Source organism: Anopheles nili, chromosome X, assembly GCF_943737925.1.
Source record: "Anopheles nili chromosome X, idAnoNiliSN_F5_01, whole genome shotgun sequence".
NCBI classification, from domain to species: Eukaryota; Metazoa; Arthropoda; class Insecta; order Diptera; family Culicidae; genus Anopheles; species Anopheles nili.
The window spans coordinates 3751346-3771328 of NC_071293.1; the positions used below are offsets into that span (position 1 = coordinate 3751346).

General features: G+C 50.8%; 1 protein-coding gene across 1 annotated transcript; it reads left to right on the plus strand.

The window, feature by feature from the left end:
• Positions 1–501: 501 nt before the first annotated feature.
• LOC128728620 (transient receptor potential channel pyrexia) lies at positions 502–3466 on the plus strand. The gene is made up of 2 exons (XM_053822250.1): positions 502–602; positions 673–3466. The coding sequence occupies exons 1-2, from the start codon at positions 502–504 to the stop codon at positions 3464–3466; spliced, it is 2895 nt and encodes a 964-aa protein (XP_053678225.1).
• Positions 3467–19983: the final 16517 nt, after the last annotated feature.

A 19983-nucleotide genomic window follows, 5' to 3' on the forward strand; every position in this document is an offset into this window, starting at 1 on the left:
CTCGTCTCAGAACTGATAATTCGCTTCTAAGCAAACAAACAATAAACAAACCCATGCGCATGGGCACCTTCTCTCTATCGTCTCTTCTGTCAGCTTCCGACCAGGCCCCAGGTTAATCAACTAGAGCGTGCGCATCTTGAGTAGGAACAACAAAGCAGTACGAGTGTCGCATCGTGCCGGTGTACGACGATAGAGGCAGTAAATCCGTATTAGCCTGCATCGTCAATTGTCGTAACGAGTCTCGTTAATGGCCTCTGAGGCGAATTTATCTCGCGTGTGCACGCACACCCTCGCAAGGCCATGGAGATAGCCTGGCTCATGATAGAGGCCGCAACATAGACTGAGGATCAGATCTCACGCGATAGAGCTCAGATGCGGTCGCGATCGTCGTGCCGGTAGCGTGGTGATCTTGTTTAGTGAGATCAAGTGAGAAAACAGAGCGAGAGAAGGCGAGTGAAAAAAACAGGTGACAGCGCGCATTCCTGTACGTGCGAGTGAGTGATGGAGAACTTCGGTTACAAGGAAGGCTCATCGAAGCCAACGCGGCGCCTCACGGCTAAGTCGATGAAGCGCCGCAACTCGCAGATTCCAATCAAGCCCAGGTAAGCGAGTTCCAAGCAACCAACGAGTGTTACCTCACATCACCCATCAACCGTGTGTACATCGCCACAGGTTCTCGATCTCACCCGAGCTCAATGCGCATTGGATGACGGATCAAGAAGCGATGGTGACGGAGGATTTCGAGTACATGAAGATCGGTCCATCACCACCTGCCGAGAGCGCGCCGATCATCTTCGATAGCTACGAGGAGACTGGACCGGAGTTCGGTATCGAGTTGTCAGCTGACTCGATTCGTACTTCACTTGTGGAACAGCTCCGACAGGCGGGTGGACGCGTGCAACTACTGGACGGTATCGAACAGGGCAATATGGTGACGGCAAACGTGCAGGAGTTCCTTGGAGGTGCGAGCAAGTCGGAGAAGAATCTCTGCTTGCTATGGGCTGCGTTTGTGAAGCGTTGGGACTTGCTCGAGCCATTGATGGAGCATGGTGCCGAGCTGGCGTATCACGACTCGAGTGGATTCACCGCACTACACCTGAGCGCATTCAGCGATTGCTTGAACTGTGCGAGTGTTCTTGTAGCGAAGGGTATCGACGTCAATCTGCAGCCAAAAGCGTACACACCACTGCAATGTGCTGCCTTTGGAAATGCTGCCCACACGGCGTTGTTCCTGCTTGGTAAAGGAGCCCGACCGGAGTTGAGTACACGTCGACCTGGAGGTGAGGAGTCGCTGTTACACTGTGCCGTCCGGGCGAACGCTCTCGACTGCGTAAGGCTGCTGATCGCAGAGGGATTGGACGTGAACGCGACCAAACCGAGTGGCATGAATGCGATTCATCTAGCAGCTGATCTTGGGCATGTTGACTGTCTTCGGATACTACTGGCAGCGCCCGGTGCTGACGCAAACGTGCGTATAGGTATCCGAGAGAAGGAGTCAACCGCTCTACACCTTGCTGCAGATGAAGGAAACGCGGCATGCGTGGCTCTGCTACTCGAGCAAGGTGCCGTCGCTGGGTTGAAGAACCATAGGGGTTTTACACCACTCCACCTCGCATCACGCACGTCGAGCTTGGAGTGTGTGGAACTACTGCTGCGAGTCGGTAGCGCTGACCCGAACGAGGAGGACTTCGACATGCGAACACCTCTGCACACCGCGATTGGACGTTCGGAGTCAGCGTTCCACATCATCGAGATGCTGATCTGTTGGGGTGCGGATGTTAACAAGAAGGATGTGTTTGGGTTTACTCCCCTCCATCTGGCTGCACTGGATGGACTGGCGCACTGCGTTGAGATACTGCTGTTCTACGATGCGGATGTAACTGCGAAGACAAAGAAAGGCACGACTGCGCTGAACGTTATCACGCGCAAAACACCTGCCTCACTTGCGATGATCACGCAGAAGTTTGACGATGCGATGACACTAAGCCACTCACAGCACCCGTCTGAGAAGGAGGTTGAGCTTGAGCTTGACTTCCGCACAATCCTTCAACACTGCTATCCTCGGGAGATCAGCTACCTCAATACGCTCGTCGACGAGGGCCAGAAAGAGATGCTGCAACACCCACTCTGTTCGGCTTTCATCTACATCAAATGGGGCAAGATCCGGAAGTACTACATCGCCCGGTTGCTATTCTGCTTCATTTTCATCCTGTTTCTCACGCTGTATGTTCTGACGGCACTGGCACACAACTGTTACAACGGTAGCAAGGACATGGAGGAGACCATTCAAGAGCAAGAGCTATGTCAGAAGCAATCCATCCTCGGCAACATGCTACGCCGGAATCCGTTCGTGATGGAGATGCAATGGTTGGTTCTGGTCGCGATCACGTTCGTTGAGATCTGCCGGAAGCTGTACGGCATCACTGGGTACTCGTCGATCCGTCGGTACGTCACACAAATGGAGAACATCACAGAGTGGTTCATTATCGTGAGTGTGTTCGTCATCTCGTACATCTACACCAAGCGCACGTACACGTGGCAAAACCATATCGGCGCGTTTGCGGTCTTACTCGGCTGGACGCACTTGATGGTGATGATTGGACAGTTACCGGTGTTTGGTGCATATGTCGCGATGTACACAAAAGTCCAGGTCGAGTTCGCGAAGCTGTTCATCGCGTACTCGTGCATGCTGGTCGGTTTCACTATCAGCTTTTGCGTCATCTTTCCATCTTCGTCATCATTCGAGAACCCGTTCATGGGATTCATTACCGTACTTGTTATGATGGTCGGTGAGCTCGACTTGGAGCTGTTGATCAACGATCCAGACGGTAAGGATCCACCGTTCATGCTGGAACTCAGTGCCCAGATCACGTTCGTCCTGTTTCTGCTGTTTGTCACCGTCATCTTGATGAACCTGCTCGTCGGCATTGCGGTCGATGACATCCAAGCACTCAAGAAGACAGCCACTCTGTCGAAGCTGGTCGGCCAGACGAAGCTGATCTCGTACATTGAGTCAGCTCTCTTTAACGGTTGGCTCCCAAATTGGCTCCGAAGTCTGTTGCATTACACCGCACTTGTATCTCCTCGGGCCTACCGCGTTATCCTCAGTGTGAAGCCACTCAATCCGGAAGAGAAGAGACTTCCGCGCAACATTATGATGGCGGCTTATGAGATTGCAAAAGAACGCGAGCAGCAGTTGGCCGCAGCAGGTGAACCAACGGTTGTAGGACCGGCTGGTTCTCCCGAAACGTCCTCAGCTGGACCACCTGTCGAGGGTCAACCAGTTGAGACAACGGAGATGCGAGTTCCAGATGGATTGGATACCCTCGCATCGAAGATTGACCAGAGTACCGAGCGAATGAACGACGTTACGCGTGAGTTACAAGAACTCCGAGCGGTGCTCAAGCAGAACCAGCAGCTGATAGACGAGATCGCTCGACAGGTCTGCTCAGGTCTCAAAGAGTAGGAGTAGAACCTTCACATCCGCTACATTGCATCCACTCTAATAGCCCCTTCTTAGCCTCTCTGTAACGGGAGATCACCTCAAGAACCTTAGAAAAGGGGCTTCTGGTAGGGTCCTGTTTCGTTTGTTCGATTTGCGCCCAAAAGGTAGGCAACCCGGTGCACATCTCCGGTTTGGCAGCGTCTTTCTTCGCTTCCGGACGCGAAATGGCGAAATGCTGTCGTATGCAAATGATGCCTGCCTGCTCGTGGCACACTTCCATCGGTCGTCCACCAGCCTTGTGCCTCTCCCATCCCTCAACCTCCTCTACATGGCCCGTGTGCGCCCCTTTTTTGATGGAGGTTATCCGGCGCACCATCGAAGCGTGTCCCGTTCCGTTGCGGCCTTTCGGTCGCTTGCAGGAAATAGATCTCACGGGTCAGGCTCAGCACCAGGCGCTCCATTAACGGTGGATATTGAAAAACGACTTCTTACGCCCCAGCCTCAAGATGCTGGCAGTAATGGCGCACGGAAATATCGCCTGTGGAAATGAAACCCACGAAAAATAAAAAGAATAGCGACGAAACGAAATCGAAAGATGCACTTCCTCGAAGCCGGAATTCTTCGATTGTGGCACAAAATAAAAACAAACACAAACAAAACCAATCATCCACTCGAGATCGGTGTCGGTTTCGAAACGCGCGAGAACAGCGTAATTAAAATGATTAAAGAATGTCGCGCGGCAGCTGCGAAGGCGCAAAACCATTCGTCACCCACGAATCTGCCACAGGTTCTCGAAGGGCAGAAGACGCAAAATCAGCACGCCCAGCGAGTGAGAAAGAATGTCACCAAGGGCGAAAGGAGCTTTGAGTACATGGAAACGCTCGAGCAACGGGGAAGCACTTGGGCGCCCTGAAGCGCCCTTCACGAATCGAACGGATACCGCGGTTCGAAACGTCTTATTTTGCATCAACAGCGAGCCATCTTCCGGGGAGTTGAGAGTGAAATGGAATCCAAATTCAGGGCGCGATGGAAAAGCTGCACCGGCGATTTACTGCTTGAGTGGTTTCCTTCTTTTATTTTCTTGCCATTTTTTTTTTCAATGCAAATCAGTGGGAATCGAATTTCGATCCGTCAAGTACACCGACCGGAAGTGAGTGCGAGCGAGCGACAGAAGAAGAAAGCGAGAGAGAGAGAGAGAGAGCTTTAGCTTTACTTTGAATGTTAGCGATATTTTATAAAGTAGATCATGATGCCTCCGAGCCCCTTACAGGTCCTGCAATCGGTTGCAACGGTCCAGTAGCGATTAAATATAGCAATGACTCATAATGATTCATCCCCTCGGGTGACTTTTACTGCGCCGGAAAGAAGCAACCTTGGTTTACCTCGGGTGGGAAAATTCTTCAGTTTTCCAGCGCGTAGAAATGTATGGATCGGAGAAAACAATCAACATACCAACAATCAGGCCCGGCAGCGAAGTGGCGAGTGTGGATGGGCTTGTGTATCGGTGTGTGTGTGTGTGTGTGTGTGGTGCTAATAAAATTTCCAATCCACCGTCGCTGGGAAAAAAAGTCCTGGCGAAACACTGGAACAGGAAATGAGAGAAACCAAAGTTTTGCTCCAGGAAACGGGAGCACCGAAGGCTTCACCGGAGACTTTTACTGAACTTGGCGTCGTAACCTTTCTCCCTTTCCACCCTTCTTCCCCTCGTGCAGGGTTTTCCCACCCTTCGAGCAGAAGTACTGAGAAGAAGTGGGCTGCTGCCCCGTTCCATCGTCGAAACACCCGACATGAGTGCCCCGTGCCGAAACGAGTACGGATGTGTGAAAGGGCGCCCAAGGGTATCCTCTCACCCTCATCACATACAACCCCCCACTCCACTCCTTCCAACCCGCTCACTCGCTTTAGGGTGGTTGTACGAGGGGCGTAAATCTGAGAAATGATTAGAACCGGCACTGAGCGTGAAATTTTTGCTCCTCCCGACCGGCTACCAGGAAGGTACGTGGGTGTGCAGCAGCCTTCTTCGTTGTGAGGTTGTATCACGAAAAAACACCGAGAAACCACCCCCCCCCCCCCACACACACACGCGCACACGAGCGCACACAAAGGAAAAATGATAACAAATGGATCGAATTGCAGTGAATATAAAATAATTTTCTTTTATTATCAATTTTCACTTACTTATGAGCGCTCATTTTTCACGCCCTCGCAACCGAAGGGAATGTATACTAGGGGAAGAAGGGGGTGGTAGGAAATAGGGGAAAATGGGGAGACGCAAGGGGAAATAAATTGCACCACCCGGGGGGGGGGGGGGTGGGGGAACCTTTGCTTGGGGTGAAGGGTGTGACGGAATCACGCAAGAAAGTACCACTAGAGCCGTGCTTTTCGCCGGGAGCGATTAACGGGCGGAAAATCGAACCAAATCACACACACACACATATACACGCCCAAACACGCACACAAACAGTGAAACAAAAAAGCTCCCAGGGCAACGTATCGGGTGGCTTAATGCTCGTGTCATTTCTTATTTACCGCCTCATCATTGCGCCGGAATCGGCTTCCTTCCTGGATGTGGGAGTACCTGTGAAGGATGCGAGAAGCCTGGCAAGGACGAGAGAAGGCAAGGACGAGGCAAAAGGGAAGCGTCCCAATGGGGCAGTAAAAGAAAACGGGAAAAATAAAAAAAAAAGCAGCTTCTCCATCGAGGGAGCTGAAGCTGCCGCGCTGGTTTACGAGCCATTTCGGGTGGGTTCGGTGGAAAATGCCTCCCGAAAGCTGGGGCGTAAAAGAAAGCAACCTCCCATCGAAGGATACTGCCCGCTGTCGATCGTTAATGAGCAATAATCGAAACCCCACCACCGATGCCCGTGGACCGGAGACGAGCTATTTTGCCCAACGCCGCTCTCGCCCGGCCCAGCCCGAGCCATTAATAAGGAATTAAATTTTATCTGCAATGACTTTATTGAAAGAAAACACGCCGGAGGGCGCGAGCGAGCGAGGAAGGAAGAAAATTAAACTCCCTCCCCGCGGGCGGAGGCAACGGCGATGTTTATGGTAAGTGCATTTGCAGAATGGTTGCCATTTTGTGTAAATCCGCTTCCCTCATTACCGCCACCGTGTGATGGGGACGGGTGGAGTGAAACAGCGCGGGCGGGAAAGGTGGGAAAGAGAGAAAGAATATGAAGCCCGGTAATAAAGTGGCATTGCCGGAAAATCGCGGCATGAAAAGCGAGCCGCGTGGCCGGAAGCGAATCAGTGCCATCGTCATCCACCATCCGGAAGGCTGGGGCGGGTGAAGTGGGGAGAGGGGGAGGGGGGGTGGTGGGGGCTAGCGAAAGGAAGAGACACGAGCTGGCCACCATCTGCCACGGAAGCGTGCAAAATGAGGCGACCAAAAATCAAAAACCGCACGATGGGAGGCTTACGGGAAGCCGAACATGCTAATAAAACTGCCACTACGTCTAAAAACCGACCGTCAGAGACGGAGGAAGAGCGAGAGAGAGAGAGAGAAATTGCAAAAAAAAGACGAATAAGAGGAAGATAAAGTAAGAAAAAGAAATAAAAATATACACTCCTGTTCACCCACACATAAGCAGACGCAAAACAGCAGGATCAAGAAGGAGGAATAAAAAGGATGTTGAGGCCGGGAGCCTGCCGCGCTTATCCGCAACCGCATGAAACAAGGACAGGAAAACAACTTGCAAATTTTATTCCTCCCTCCCCCCCCCTCTCCCTCCCCCTCCATCCGTATCCTTTTTTCCACACCCCCACCAGACAAAAAAGGGGTTTTCGCGGTGCATTCCGAGTGCTTGGCCAAATAAAATGCAATAAAATAATGCGCGAAAAACGGCCCCAGCTTAACGGACGGTGCGGGAACGAAGCGATGAGGAGCGGGGGAAGATTTCCTTCTGAAAAAAAAAACAACGAAAAAAAATAAGCATAAATCCCCCACCATCAAAAAAACCGCCCCCCTTTTGCGGGCGTCGTCAGCTCGGAAACTAGCAAAAGACGGTCTCTGGCTCGAAAAGTCACCGGATTTAAGGACGGTAACCAAGCCGTCTCACTTCTACTTCTTCCATCAACGGAGCGGGCAAGATGCGCTTTTCCTCGACCATCTCCGGCCGACCGAGCTGAGAGGAGCGCACTTTACCGTCCGTCTGGTGGGGAGATAAAATTTCTTTCCATTTAACTTTTCCCCACGTAAATTGAAAACTATTACTCTTCAATTTGTGCAACTTGCAGCCCCGGTTTTGCAAGGGCGAGGTTTTCGCTTTTTATTTTCTGCACTCCCCCCCCCTCCCCCCCACAGGTGAGGTGGACGAGCGAGGTGAGCGGGAATATGAATTTGTGAAAACGGAACCCGGAACGGAAGGGGGCGAACTTCGCTGGAGTTGGCGGGCTGATGGCGGGTGTTTGAATAATTGTCACCACTCCTATGCTAGAGGAAGCTAAGGAGAGAGGGGAGTTGGGGGGCACGGTGGTAAAAACAACTCACCTCGGGGAAAGTGTGCGAAAAAGAAGAAGAAAACGAACATCGCGGAAAAGCGAGAAAACTTCCAACCCACGAACGGGGCAGAAGCGCAAGCAAACCGTAAGCAACTGGGACGCCCAACTTCGCACCGTTTGCTGATTTAAAACGCCTGTTTTTTCTTCGTCCTTAGCTTTTCCGGCTCGGCAGGACGCACGCGGATGCTTGGGCCTGCTCATTTGCATCCGTGGCCATCGTGGGCCGGGCGGGAAAACGAGAACACGAGGCCGCCTGGTTCCATTAATAATGGCGACAAAGATGTAAGTGTAATTTTTGCTCGCGAACACACGCGATCGTTTATGAGCGAACCGTTTGCGGGATGGTGTAGGGGTAGGGTGGGCAGCTGCGACCACCTCCAACCACCTTCAGCTTCATGCAAGCACGTAATTGCGCATTCATGGAGTTTGTTTGACAAGCGTGTTCATTTTTTATCATTATTTTTATCGAGTTTGTACCAACGCAACGGACGTTCATGCGCTTCTTTCGCGATGTCTACGTCATAGATCTCGCTCATGCAGGATGCATATGGCGTCAGTAAGCCCTTTGTTTCGTGGATCTTCAGTGGAAGAAGCTCGCTCACCGATCAAAAGGCTTGCGTGGGTCCGCGCAACATCTTGTAACTAATTCTATCTGCTCCTCTTTTTTTTTTTGGAGGACGAAAGAACTCCAAACACCACTTAAGTGACAGTAAAACTGGCACAAGTGTTAAATATGGCCCTAGTACTGGGTACGTCCCGGTTAAGAAGGGCTCAGGTTGCGCCCGGTCTGGCACGTACCGGAGCTGCATTGGCGTAAGCGATGCGAAAGCGATTTGCCGTTGCGAAATTTACATCCGCCATGTTCTGCTGCTTCGTCCGCTTCAGAACGTGGCCTCCGGAAGAAGATGCTGAGGTTCAGGGTGGCAGATGTTGGAAGGGCGTTGATGGGCAACCCACTGCAGAATTTGCTTGCCACGAGGATGGTGCAGTAAGCCGGGTAATCCTTCGAACGGATTTGATGCGATGACGTATTGCTGGGCAAATCTCGTGTCGTGTAGGAGAAGAAGCAGCATTCTTAACCCTTTAGGGTGGTCGATTGTCACTATGGAGCTTTTTATCTGTTGTTTTAGAACAATAAACGGAGATTATCGTAATCTTGGTTTGAATATCTACTTCAGCTTAAACAACGGACATAAAGAATTTCATTCCGAAGACAGGAGTTTGTTAATATCTACGTTTCTCACTTCTGGAATGATGCTTCAGGCAATGCAGCAGGAAATTTTCTTTTTGTACTTCTTCTGATCACATCCTTCTTCACCTTCTGAGTCCTGCGAAAGGACTTTCACACTCGCACAAAAACTTCCCCGGCCGTCTTCAACTTCTTCAAGTCGACATTTCAACACCGTGTGAGCCTCGACAAGTGAGACTAATTACTTGTCGTTCGGGTGGCAATAAAAATCGAATTACTTCAGCCAGCCTTCCACATCCTACCATGTCCCTTCGCCCAAAGGACACACCGATCGATGCGTATCGGTAGGGTTCTCGAGCCATAAAATTCCACACCTCAGGTCTGCGATGTGTCGCAGAAAAATGACAAAAAAATGGCGCCACCCCTAAGAACGGCGACGGCACGGAAGAAAACTTAGCAGGGATAAAAAATGTCCACCGATACCTCGATCCGTGTTTCACAGCACGGGATTTGTGCAACGCCTGCTGCTTCCCGTTCTGCCGGATCGTTGCAAATACAGCGAAGGTGCCAGCTGGTGTATGCGGCACGGCATCGACCCCGATCGGAACAAACCCCGTAAGGGGGTTGGATGTTTCGCGCTCCCCTCCCTAGTGTCCCCAAGCGCCGAAGCAAAGATGGCGACCGAGAATATTTTTTATATAAATTTTATTTCGCTTTCACTCGCTGCGGACGCGCTCCACGGCAGGCGTTCGGTACGTCACGTAGTAACTCCCTTCAAGTGGTGTCTTGGGTAAAGGAGCAGCGAAGGGGAAAGGGTAGGATGAGGGCAGAAGTTTTGTTGTAAAGCACTTTTCAATGATGTCCTATCGTTCATCGTTCACCAGGCGTTTGCGGTAATAAATGGTTTTCTTGGAGGACATAAATCACACGATAGTGCTGCAGATGTTGGGGGGAGGTGGGGAAGATAGGGAGCGGGAGGAGGGAGGACGAAAGTCACACACTCTCTCGCACACACGCACGATCTCTTCGGACAGAGATGGGACGTTATTTCGTTACAGCGAGGGAAAAACCGTCCAATCACATCTCGCCCACCCTGTACGAGGACACTCCTGGAAGGAGTAGATGAACGCGGTATGGAAGGACGAAGAAGGAGGCACCGGTGACGGTTCAATATTCCAAAATCCACCAGAAGTCCCAGCCCCCGCTTGTCGACCAATTTTACGAACGCCACCCGTCTGACATTCGACTTCTCGCGAGGAACGATTTTGTGCTTTGTCCACTCGAGCTCAGGAGCTATGGACGGGAGAGACGAGCGAGTAGTTCACCCTACCGTCGATGCAATCCAGCTTCTTGCTTCCTGCGGTAAGTGGAAGATCCGTTTCGAGCCGTTTAGCCCGCTAGGTGGGTGCTTCTCCATGCACCAGCGCGTGGGAGGTTCTTCTCACTCGGTATCCTGCTCCATTCTGCCGTTTCTGTTGCTGAACGGTCCTCCACGTGGAAGGATCCTTCCGGATAAGCATCGGCAGGAGGCGCAACCGGGATCCGGATCCGTCACGATATCACTTGGCAGCATCCTTAAGCTGCGCTCGACTGGCCTGGAGGGGGGGGGGGGGGGTTTTGGGTGGAAAATCGGGAAAAATGGAGGCATCCAACTATGCTGTAGAGGCCAAAGAAGGCATGCAGTTGGAAGATGGCTTTTTATTTCTGTTGAGAACTGAAACCATGTTGAGATATGGAGCCACATTCTGGCTCCTCTTCCGCAGGCTGTGGGAGTGAAAGAGCGGGCGTTATGTTTATGACATGTTGACTATTCCATTGCTAGCTCTCGGAAAAACCATTCATGTGTGCGCGAGCTGTAAACTGACATTAATTGGGTCCCGTTCGGTAGTGCAGTGGAGTTTCACTGGTAAGGGAACATTTTAAATGAGCCAACCACACGTCAGTACTTCTGAAAACCGAGCTGTCAAGTGACGTCACGGTGTGGCGCTATCTAGCCTCTAGCTAAAGGTGAAAAGAGACGCTTCCGAAGAGAAGTTCCCGAAACTGGAGACGTACAGTCGCCAGACTGATGGAGCCGTGACGTGATTTTAGATACTCAACCTACCCATTTCCGGTCAAGAATCACGCAGAATAGAAATGGCATCGTGTAAGTGAACAAACACACCAACGAATGGACCAAACGGGAGACATCTTCCGGCCGACGTTCGAAGGTGAGTGGAGTGAAACATAGGCGAAGATTTACCTCACCACAGCCAAAGTCTGGAGGCTCTCAGACCCGGCTGGAACCACAATCATTCCGATGGCGTATTTAAAACATGACAATCCACTCCGACCATCACCGCAACCCGGGGAAAAGCGGGCACCCGGCCGGGGTTCGTTTGAGGTGCTCAGCATATAAGGGGACGTGCCACATACGCCGGTGTTTCGGCTCGACAGACCAAAACGGTGATCGAGTGCAACTGCAACACTGTACCGCTTTCTCTCGAGCATTCGCCGGATGTGTTGGTGCGTTTGTGCAAACATATTTCTATATTTCCTCGCATTACAGCCAACACCTCTGTCGCCTTATCCACCTGCTAGCCTTCTTCCGTTGGCTCTGTTTTGGCTTCCAAACCGCACCTACGCGGCGTGCGAGAGCAGGATTCTAAACACGCCTGGCTTCAAACTTTCTCTCTCTCTCTCTCTCTCTCTCTCTCTCTCTCTCTCTCTCTCTTTCTCGAAGCAACCTTCTTTCCAAGCCTGTGTGAACCTTCTCCTACACCTTAGCCTGCTTCCTACAATCGTACTTTGAAGTCACAAATCCTTGACACCTTCCACAAGGCACATGCAACCGAATGCGCGAGGCGTTCGAGCCCATCTCCGGTGTTCCGGCGAGCAGGACCCATACTCCTCCTTCCACCCACTGCTTTTTCCACCCACTCACACATACACACAACTCACACAACCATCGCAGCGCACTTAAAATTATTTATCGTTATTGTTAGTGCATCCGCCGCCTGGGATGTAATGTAATTTTCACCCACCAAAAGCGAGCCTCTCCGAAGCTGGGAACGTAAGATTTCCCACCCACACACCCCACCCATACACACACGCACGAAGGGAGGGGCAGAGGCACTGGATCGGAAAAGAGACGGTCCAAACAAAGGGCGGTGAATAAATCAGCTAAATGTGCGCTTTTCGTTGCCCTCGGTCATGGAGGCGCGGTGACTTAAAAATCGCTGTGTATGTGTGTGTGTTTGGGAATTATGCGGTTTAGAGGTGTGCTGCTCTCCGAAACACACCCCCTCCCCCCCCCCCCCCCCCCTTGAGGCTCAATGAGGCAAATGAAATTCAAAACATACACCATCCCGCTGGACTGGGCGCCCTTTTTTGTGCCTACCCACAGAACGGGTGGGAAAAAAAGGGAGGGTGGGCCAAGGGGGTTGGTCTTAGAACTGCGAGCGGTGGGAGTGGGGTGATCATTTTCAGTAAACTTCATCCCCGAAAAGCCCCAACCGCCCAAGCAGACGAGGGTTGCAATGTTTTGTGAGCCGCCATCGTCCAGTTGGGGTGGAAAATCTAATCGTAAGGGGGTGGTTGGCTTTCCGCGCGCTCGCGGTAATGAATCAACACACTGTACGGGTGAGGGGTGCAGAAGAAGGAGGAGAACAACACACACACACACACAGCATCAACGACGCAGAACAAAACGAGAGCAAAATAAAGGAAAGACACAAACGCCAACACCAACAAGCCGCCTGGTGCTGCTGCGGTGAGGGTGAAGTCGGTGAAAGAAAAGCCAAACCACTCACGGGCGCGCACGAAAGGAAAACAAACACACACACACACACAAAGGATGCTGAGGGGGGTGCTTTTTGGTGGTGTGCAGACGAGAGCGAGAGAAATGAAATGCGGCTAAACCGGCGAAGTGGTCGCGTTTGAGTGCGAAGGGTGAGGCGTTTCGGTGAGTGAAACAATCTCACCCCCTGCTGCCAGCCTTCCCTTTCTCACCTCTCCCCCCCCCACGCACCCGGCGCAAAGCAGCCCGCGGATCCGGAGATAAATGGCCCCGAGATCGTGCTCGCCTTCGCTGGAGTGGAAAACTATCCGGCACATTTTCCCGGCCTCCACCCAAGCGCAACAGGCACCCCCGACGGCGTAAGGGTGGGAAAGGTGCACCGACGAGTGCTCGCACCCTCTCACCCTCACCTTTGCACACACACACACACACACACACAAACACAGTCTCACGGGCTAATAGATTGGCGTCGATGGGGTTCGGGAACTCCGGAAAAAGGGTCGGTAAATAAGTGCCCGGGCGTTGTTTGTGCTCGCTCCGGGGGGATGGGGGGATGAAAGGTAAGGGGGGGGGGGGGTGGTTTTCGGTCAGCACTGGAGGGCGTGCCGCAAGGTGGCTGCTTTTTTTTTTTTTGTTTTCTCCTCCCAGCGTTTTTTTTTTCTCTCTCAGTCAGTATTTCTCGCCCGTAGGCCGCGCGCGTAGGCTGTTAGGGTTTTATTTAGCCGGTGAAATGCGAAAGCTCACAGGAGTCAAGCCATCAACAACAACACCGGCACAATGCGGCCTGGCGAACGTGGTTTTCCTTTGTTTTTGTCTGCCATACCCTCGGTGGCGCTCCAACCAGCCATCCAACCGTCCGCAATAGCCTCGCAACACAGCAACCAACCCCGTTTAGGGCACGGAAGCGCAACACCAACCGATCGCTGCACCTCTTATGGTTGGGAAGGCGGTGTGCACTGTTTGCGTTATATTTGCGGATCTTAATGCCACTCGAGTGGTTGTATAACTTTTGGCTTAGCCTTTGCATAAATACTCCACCGTGGGGCACCCTCAGGGCTCGCCTTTCGACCATCGCACGGTCGGTCGGTTGGAGGACGTTTTTGGCAGCCAGCGAGCGCATCCTGAAGTGGGCGTGCAAAATGCACCACATCGCACAACCGACGCGGTCCATTACGCGGTGGCACATGAAATCAGGCGCTCCGCATTGTGTGTGTGTGTGTTTTTTTTTATTTTATTTTTATCTGTTTCGGGCTCAAACGCCGGCATCTTTTCACTTCCGCTTGTATTTCACGCCTGCTTATCTGACGCAAGCGTTGGCGTAAAGAGGGGGGAGGGGGAGGAGAGTGTTGGCTGTTGGCATGGGGAGGGAAAGTGGTTGTGTGAAAGCTCGGAAAGGGAAGGTGTTAAAAAAAGGCGAAAGGTTTAAGACGCCAACTGTAGGTCGCAAAGCGTCAAAGGACGGGTTTTAAATGCGCTCACTCACAGTTTTCCTCGCTTAGCGCGGCATTTCCACGAAAGGACATGCAAATAGGCAAACGAGGCACCTTTTGAGCGAGCGTCAGCGTTCCAGTTTTCCTTCATACGGATCCCATTGCTTGTTCTCCCGCCACTCGCTGGTTTGAGTTGAGCTCGAATGCGGGATTAATAATATGATCCCATCAATCTGTAGGAAGCAACTCGCGCTTTCGTTCTCGCTTCCCTTGGGAAAGCGGTCCTGTTCCGGGCGCCATTTTATGAGAGTGAGCTGAGCTGTGAATGAGAACGGAAGCACTTGGAGGACTGTCCGTTCACGAGGGTGCCCTTTTCTCTTTACGCCATGAAACCGCACGGTGCTTTTTATCTCCGTGTCGGTTTTATTCGCGGAAAATAATTATTACACCAGCAGGGACACCTTTCGCGGAAATGGTCGGACAGTCGAACGGATTCGAGGAATTATTTTCATCTCCCAGTTCACGCTTCCCTGTAGCTGTTGATTCGCCCGTTTCACCGTAATTGACGCTCCCGATCGTTGCACGCAGAAAGGGATTTTTTTATTCGTTTTTCCGTTTCGTTTTCCTCTGTTTGAGATCCTTCCATCTCATCCAGCTTGTCCATTTGCCCAGCACCCTAACATTTGGATGAAAAATGAAACCGAAAAATGCGTGAGAAATGAAGATAAGTGAGTCGGGAAAACCCGGGGCGGTTTCAAGCTTGACCAAACAAAACCTCGTGGAGGTGCTCGTTTTCCACAACCTTCGTCCATTTCAAGGCTGCGAGGACGTGTGCAATTTTCGTCCGTTTCAAATGTCATTTATAACAAACCGAACCGCAACGGATGGATCTCGTTTTCCTGCTGCGACTCCTCGGTGAAGCAGGATTGCTGATTTGTCTCCTTGGCTCCTGTTGGCTGCTCCTCCCTTTTTGCCATTATTTTTATTATTACTTTCATTATTTTTTTTTTTCGTCGACTCCACTTGAGCCTTGTTCGTTTGCCAAGCTTGATGATTCGGCTGGGGTACAGCCGCATTTGTGCCGTTTGCGAGGGTGAGTTTTTCTTCCCAACACACTCCCAAACCACTCGATGAAGCGACAAATGCGCACGCACACCGCCACAAAGGCTCGGAAAAGATACACGCGAAGAAGAACCGGGCAGCAAAAAAAAAAAAAGGTCAAAGTAATTTAAATAAATGCCCGTCAAGATGCTTCCATTCCAGGGTGTGTTTTTTTTTTCTCATTCTCATTCCTTCCATCGCTATTTTTCGCACTTCCTTGCGACGTGGTCACTTGCTGTTTGGTTCGCCTACCGCTGGCACAAACAATCAGGACCTTTTATTGTGCTCGGCCGTACCTTCGCGCTCGGTTGTGCTACCGTATTTTGTTTCATTTTCAGATGGTTTCCAGTATTCCGGCTCGCACGGTTCCGCTAAACGCTCGCACGCCCTTTGCGTTGTTTTTTTTTGTTTGCTGTTTCGAACCATTTCGGCCTAGAAGACACCACGGGGAGGATGGGCCAGCTTTTCAGCACCTCATCAACGTCATCTTATCGCATCTTTGCCTTATCGGTGGGCGACTAATTCACTCATCATCCCTTTTTGATGGTGGCCCTTCGAGTGGGTGAGTGGTTTCGATGGTTACTGCCCACTGTTTCGATGGGGCTGTTTCAACCCCCAACCATCCGCTAGGGGTTGATCGGCCTCGAATAGATCTCTCTCTCTCACTCATTCTGACTTTTTCTCATTCTTTCTCTCTCTGGTGCCATTGCTCGTGCGGCTTTCGGGGTCTCGGGAGGGTTTTTGGCAATCATCGCCACAGTGATTTTGGCTCCGTCCTATTAACGGGCAGATATGAGTTTTATGGATGGGATTTTTATTCCGCACTGGGCCATCATCGTTACGGTGGATCGGTGGTTCGACAGCAATGCCTCAGTCATCTCATGGGGGAATGAAATGAGAAATCCATCGTCAGAAAATGGCCAGTAAACTTGAGAGTTCAACGGCTTTTGGGGGTTTGTTTGGTATTTTCTATCGAGATTTGTTTCATTTTCAGATGCATTTACACTTGGTTCGAATTGTGTCGGTTAAGTTATAGCTTGTTTTATGAAGGTTTTGGGTTTTGTATTTTGGCAGATAGCAGACAGCACTTCAGAACAAACTTCATTAAATTACCAACACGTTCAGCAATGCAAAGCTCGCACCCATTAGTGGGTTTTGTGCTGGCAACTTAATTCATTTCCACAAACCGAAGCAACGCCACCACCCGGCGGGTGGTTGAAATTTCGAAAAAATGCAAAACCACAACACATTAAGACGCCTCGCCACTCGCAAATTTCACCCCCAAAAACCGCGAGCTTCAAACGAAACAGCCGCCCACCCCTGCGGGCTCACAGGGCGCGCTTTCATCATCATCATAAGCAGCAGCCACAGATGAGACCCCATTCGCGTGGAATGAAGCGATAGAGCAAACGATTCCCGCCTTCCCAAACAACGGCCCTCCAGGCGGTGTCCTTCGTTCTCCATCGGGCACACACCGAAAAAGCAGCCAGCTCGCGTCGGAAACGGCATCCACCTTCGAGAGCAGAAGGTTGCCCATTCGGTTGCCAACAAATGATGATGGCGGCAGCCGTGTGATGATAATTATGATGTGATGTCGCCGCTGCCGTCGATGGTGATGATGATGAAAAACACAGGGCTCGGGCGAAAACAAAACCAAAGACGTACGCATGCAGGAAAAAGAAAAAACTGGCGTGTGATAAAAACGGTCTCTAATACGTAGAAGCATTCTTCGCAAAGGGCTGGGTCCGAAAGCTGCCCCGGAATCCCCCTGAGGAGGTGAAGGACACTTTTCCAAGACACATTCACTCGTATGGTAGCGTCATTTGGTCGGCGCTTTGTCTTGCTCAGGATGGCCAGGGTTTGCTTACGTTGCTTCCCGACTGCTGCCCTTCGCAGGGTTGCTTTTCCCACCCACTGTCGACCCTGACGCACCGGGCGAAGATCAACGATGGCACGGTGGTGTCCCGGGAAATGGCACCTTATTTTTGGTGATTTTGTTCCCTTCGCTCCGTTATCGTCGGACGCGCGTGTTCTGTTTTTTTTTTCTTCTCCTTTTGGCTCGTTTAACCATCGTTCGGGCCGTTTTGTCAGCGGACCGCTCCAATTCCTTGCTGGCGTCGCTTTTGGCCGGGTTTGCTCGGTTTCAATTTATGTCCATTATCTCGCGCTGGTCCGGGCGCCCAGTCTTGGCCCTTAATAGTTTCGTCCCTGTGTCGCTCGCATCAGCAAGATGTCAGCCAACGGTGAAGGGCGACGACCATCATATCCATCATAGCAACCCACCCCATGGGGTGGCCTTGATGGGGAGGACAAAGAAAAAGCGCACGCGAGAAAAAGCGATGATACACGCCACCTTGCCGGCATTATGATTTCCACTCGACAAAGTGGTGTGGTCGTTGGGACGAATTAAAAATGGGATGGAAAAAAATCCAGCACCGCCGAGTAATGGCCGGGCGATGCGGTAAGCAACCGTATGGGATCATGGCAAAGGCGTGGCAACACCTGAAAATGGCTCCCATTTGCATTTCGTATGGGTGGTCATCAATTTTGGGATGCATTTGTGGTGATCTTGGCCATCCTTGCGACTTCGAGGGAAGTGTTTTTGCCGAGTCAGAGTGACCTTTTGAGGTTCACAAAGCCACGTATTCCTATCGGTGGTTTCTGACGAGCAATGTTGATGAAATTTCTGCGATATTTGAGACTTTAAAAAAAACTTTTTTCAAAGAAAAGCTTGAAAGCTCAATAAGTTCGATTTTGCAAATGCAAAGCTTAATATTTTTTTCCGTTTTGTAAATGTATAGAATTCGCAATTAGCCGATTACTCGTAAATCGCTTACAAATCAAACACAAAAATTAGATTTTTGAACATTATCTAACAACTCAACATTTAAGAGTGTGCGTTTACATGTAGTGCTCATTTGCTACCAGGAAAATTAACTCCTTTGAACATTCAAACGGTGATGCAATGAGAGGATTCATGCTGCATTTTATTGAGATCTTTCTTAACAACTCTTGAACAACAACTTTTCTGCACCCGTAAAAGGTCTGCAACCACGAAATGGTACTTCCGTTCGAGTTATTTACCGTCAGGAGCTGTTTAGGTAATTAAAATCAAACTACAAATTACGTGCCAAAATTCGTCCAGTTCGAGCAAAACGATTAATTCCACGATTCTCTCTCTCTCTCCAATCGAAAAGGCATCGGTGAAAAAGTTCCCAGAAAGCAAAGCGTCTTGCTTTCCTGCCCTCGGGTTCCGGGTAGCTGGTGAATTTTAATTGCATCCCACCCGGAATCCTGGCAGGCCCGCTGGGATGAGGAAAAGCCAGCGGGAGCCAATCATGAATAATGCTGGCCGGCTTCAAACGATTATGAATGGATGATCAGCAGTCAAGCGACCGGCGCGGCCAGATTAGCTGCCTTTGCCTGCAAGTGCTGGCAGGGCAAGGTGAGACACCTTTCTGGCAGGAAAATTCACTTGCACCCGGCCAGGAGGGTGACGGTTATTTTCATAATTATGTTGCTGCAACGTTAATCAGTTTTCCAAAAACTTTTCCCCCACTTTTCCGGCTGCCACGGGGAGGGGCTGGTGGGCGTACCAAGGCGGAAAAGCTGCCAAAGTAGCAAAATTGCCGCTTTGGGCGCGGCTTTGTCCCAGCGCGAGGCACTCGCGGAACTTTTCGCGACGACGTTTGGTGATGAGATTGCGGAAGGATAAGCAGTGAGGAGATAGAAGGGGAGGGGGTGGAGGAGAGGGAGGGAGGGAGAGGAGAGAGTGAAAAGTTTTCCCAACGTAGACGACCCGCGGTGCAATTCCCGTCCCCTCAATGCCTTCTCTCTTACTCCTCGAAATGCTCCTGTAGCTCGTTTCCCTCAGCCCTTTCTAAGTCAAGGCACCGAAATGAAGCTGTTTGATCCAGTAATTTTAATTGCTCGCGTTAAAATCCACCCTTACAGCCGGTTGCAGCCTCCAGCAAGCCGAACGATTGATGGCAGTGACTGTAACTGGCAACGAGGACATTCGGTGGGTGGTTTCGGCTCCGAGCGGCAGCTAGAGTTCTTTTTCCGGCGTTAATTTTGATGGTCACAAAAGAGATTTATTCTGCCTGAACTTAAGCTGACAAAGCGCTCTTCTGTTAACAAGATTTGGTTATTTATAATTTAATAAACAATGAGGAATTGTGTTTCGTTTAATTTTACCTGCTGCTAAACAAAGCCCTTAAGAGTATGTAACATAAAAATTTATTCAATAGGATGAATTTGACTTACCAGATTCGATTAGAAGGAATATAACACATCAAAAAAAAATCATAACCAATCAATTACATTCAAGTCGATTTGGAAAACATGTTGAGTAAATATCGAAATGAGCCACTTAACATCGCAAAGGTCCTTCGAACCAACCAGAGAACGATTCCGTGTAACGCAGCCAACCACCTAATGGGTTTCGATCGATGTTTCGTAACCTGAAACCGGCCTAACGTGCGTCCTTCCAAACGCACCCAACAAGCGAAGGATCATAAACAAAAAGGTCACACAG

Coding starts and splice junctions, on each gene's coding strand:
- LOC128728620 (XM_053822250.1), top strand. CDS start 502: ATGGAGAACTTCGGTTACAAGGAAGGCTCATCGAAGCCAACGCGGCGC. Junction 603..672: donor CAGATTCCAATCAAGCCCAG/GTAAGCGAGTTC, acceptor ACATCGCCACAG/GTTCTCGATCTCACCCGAGC.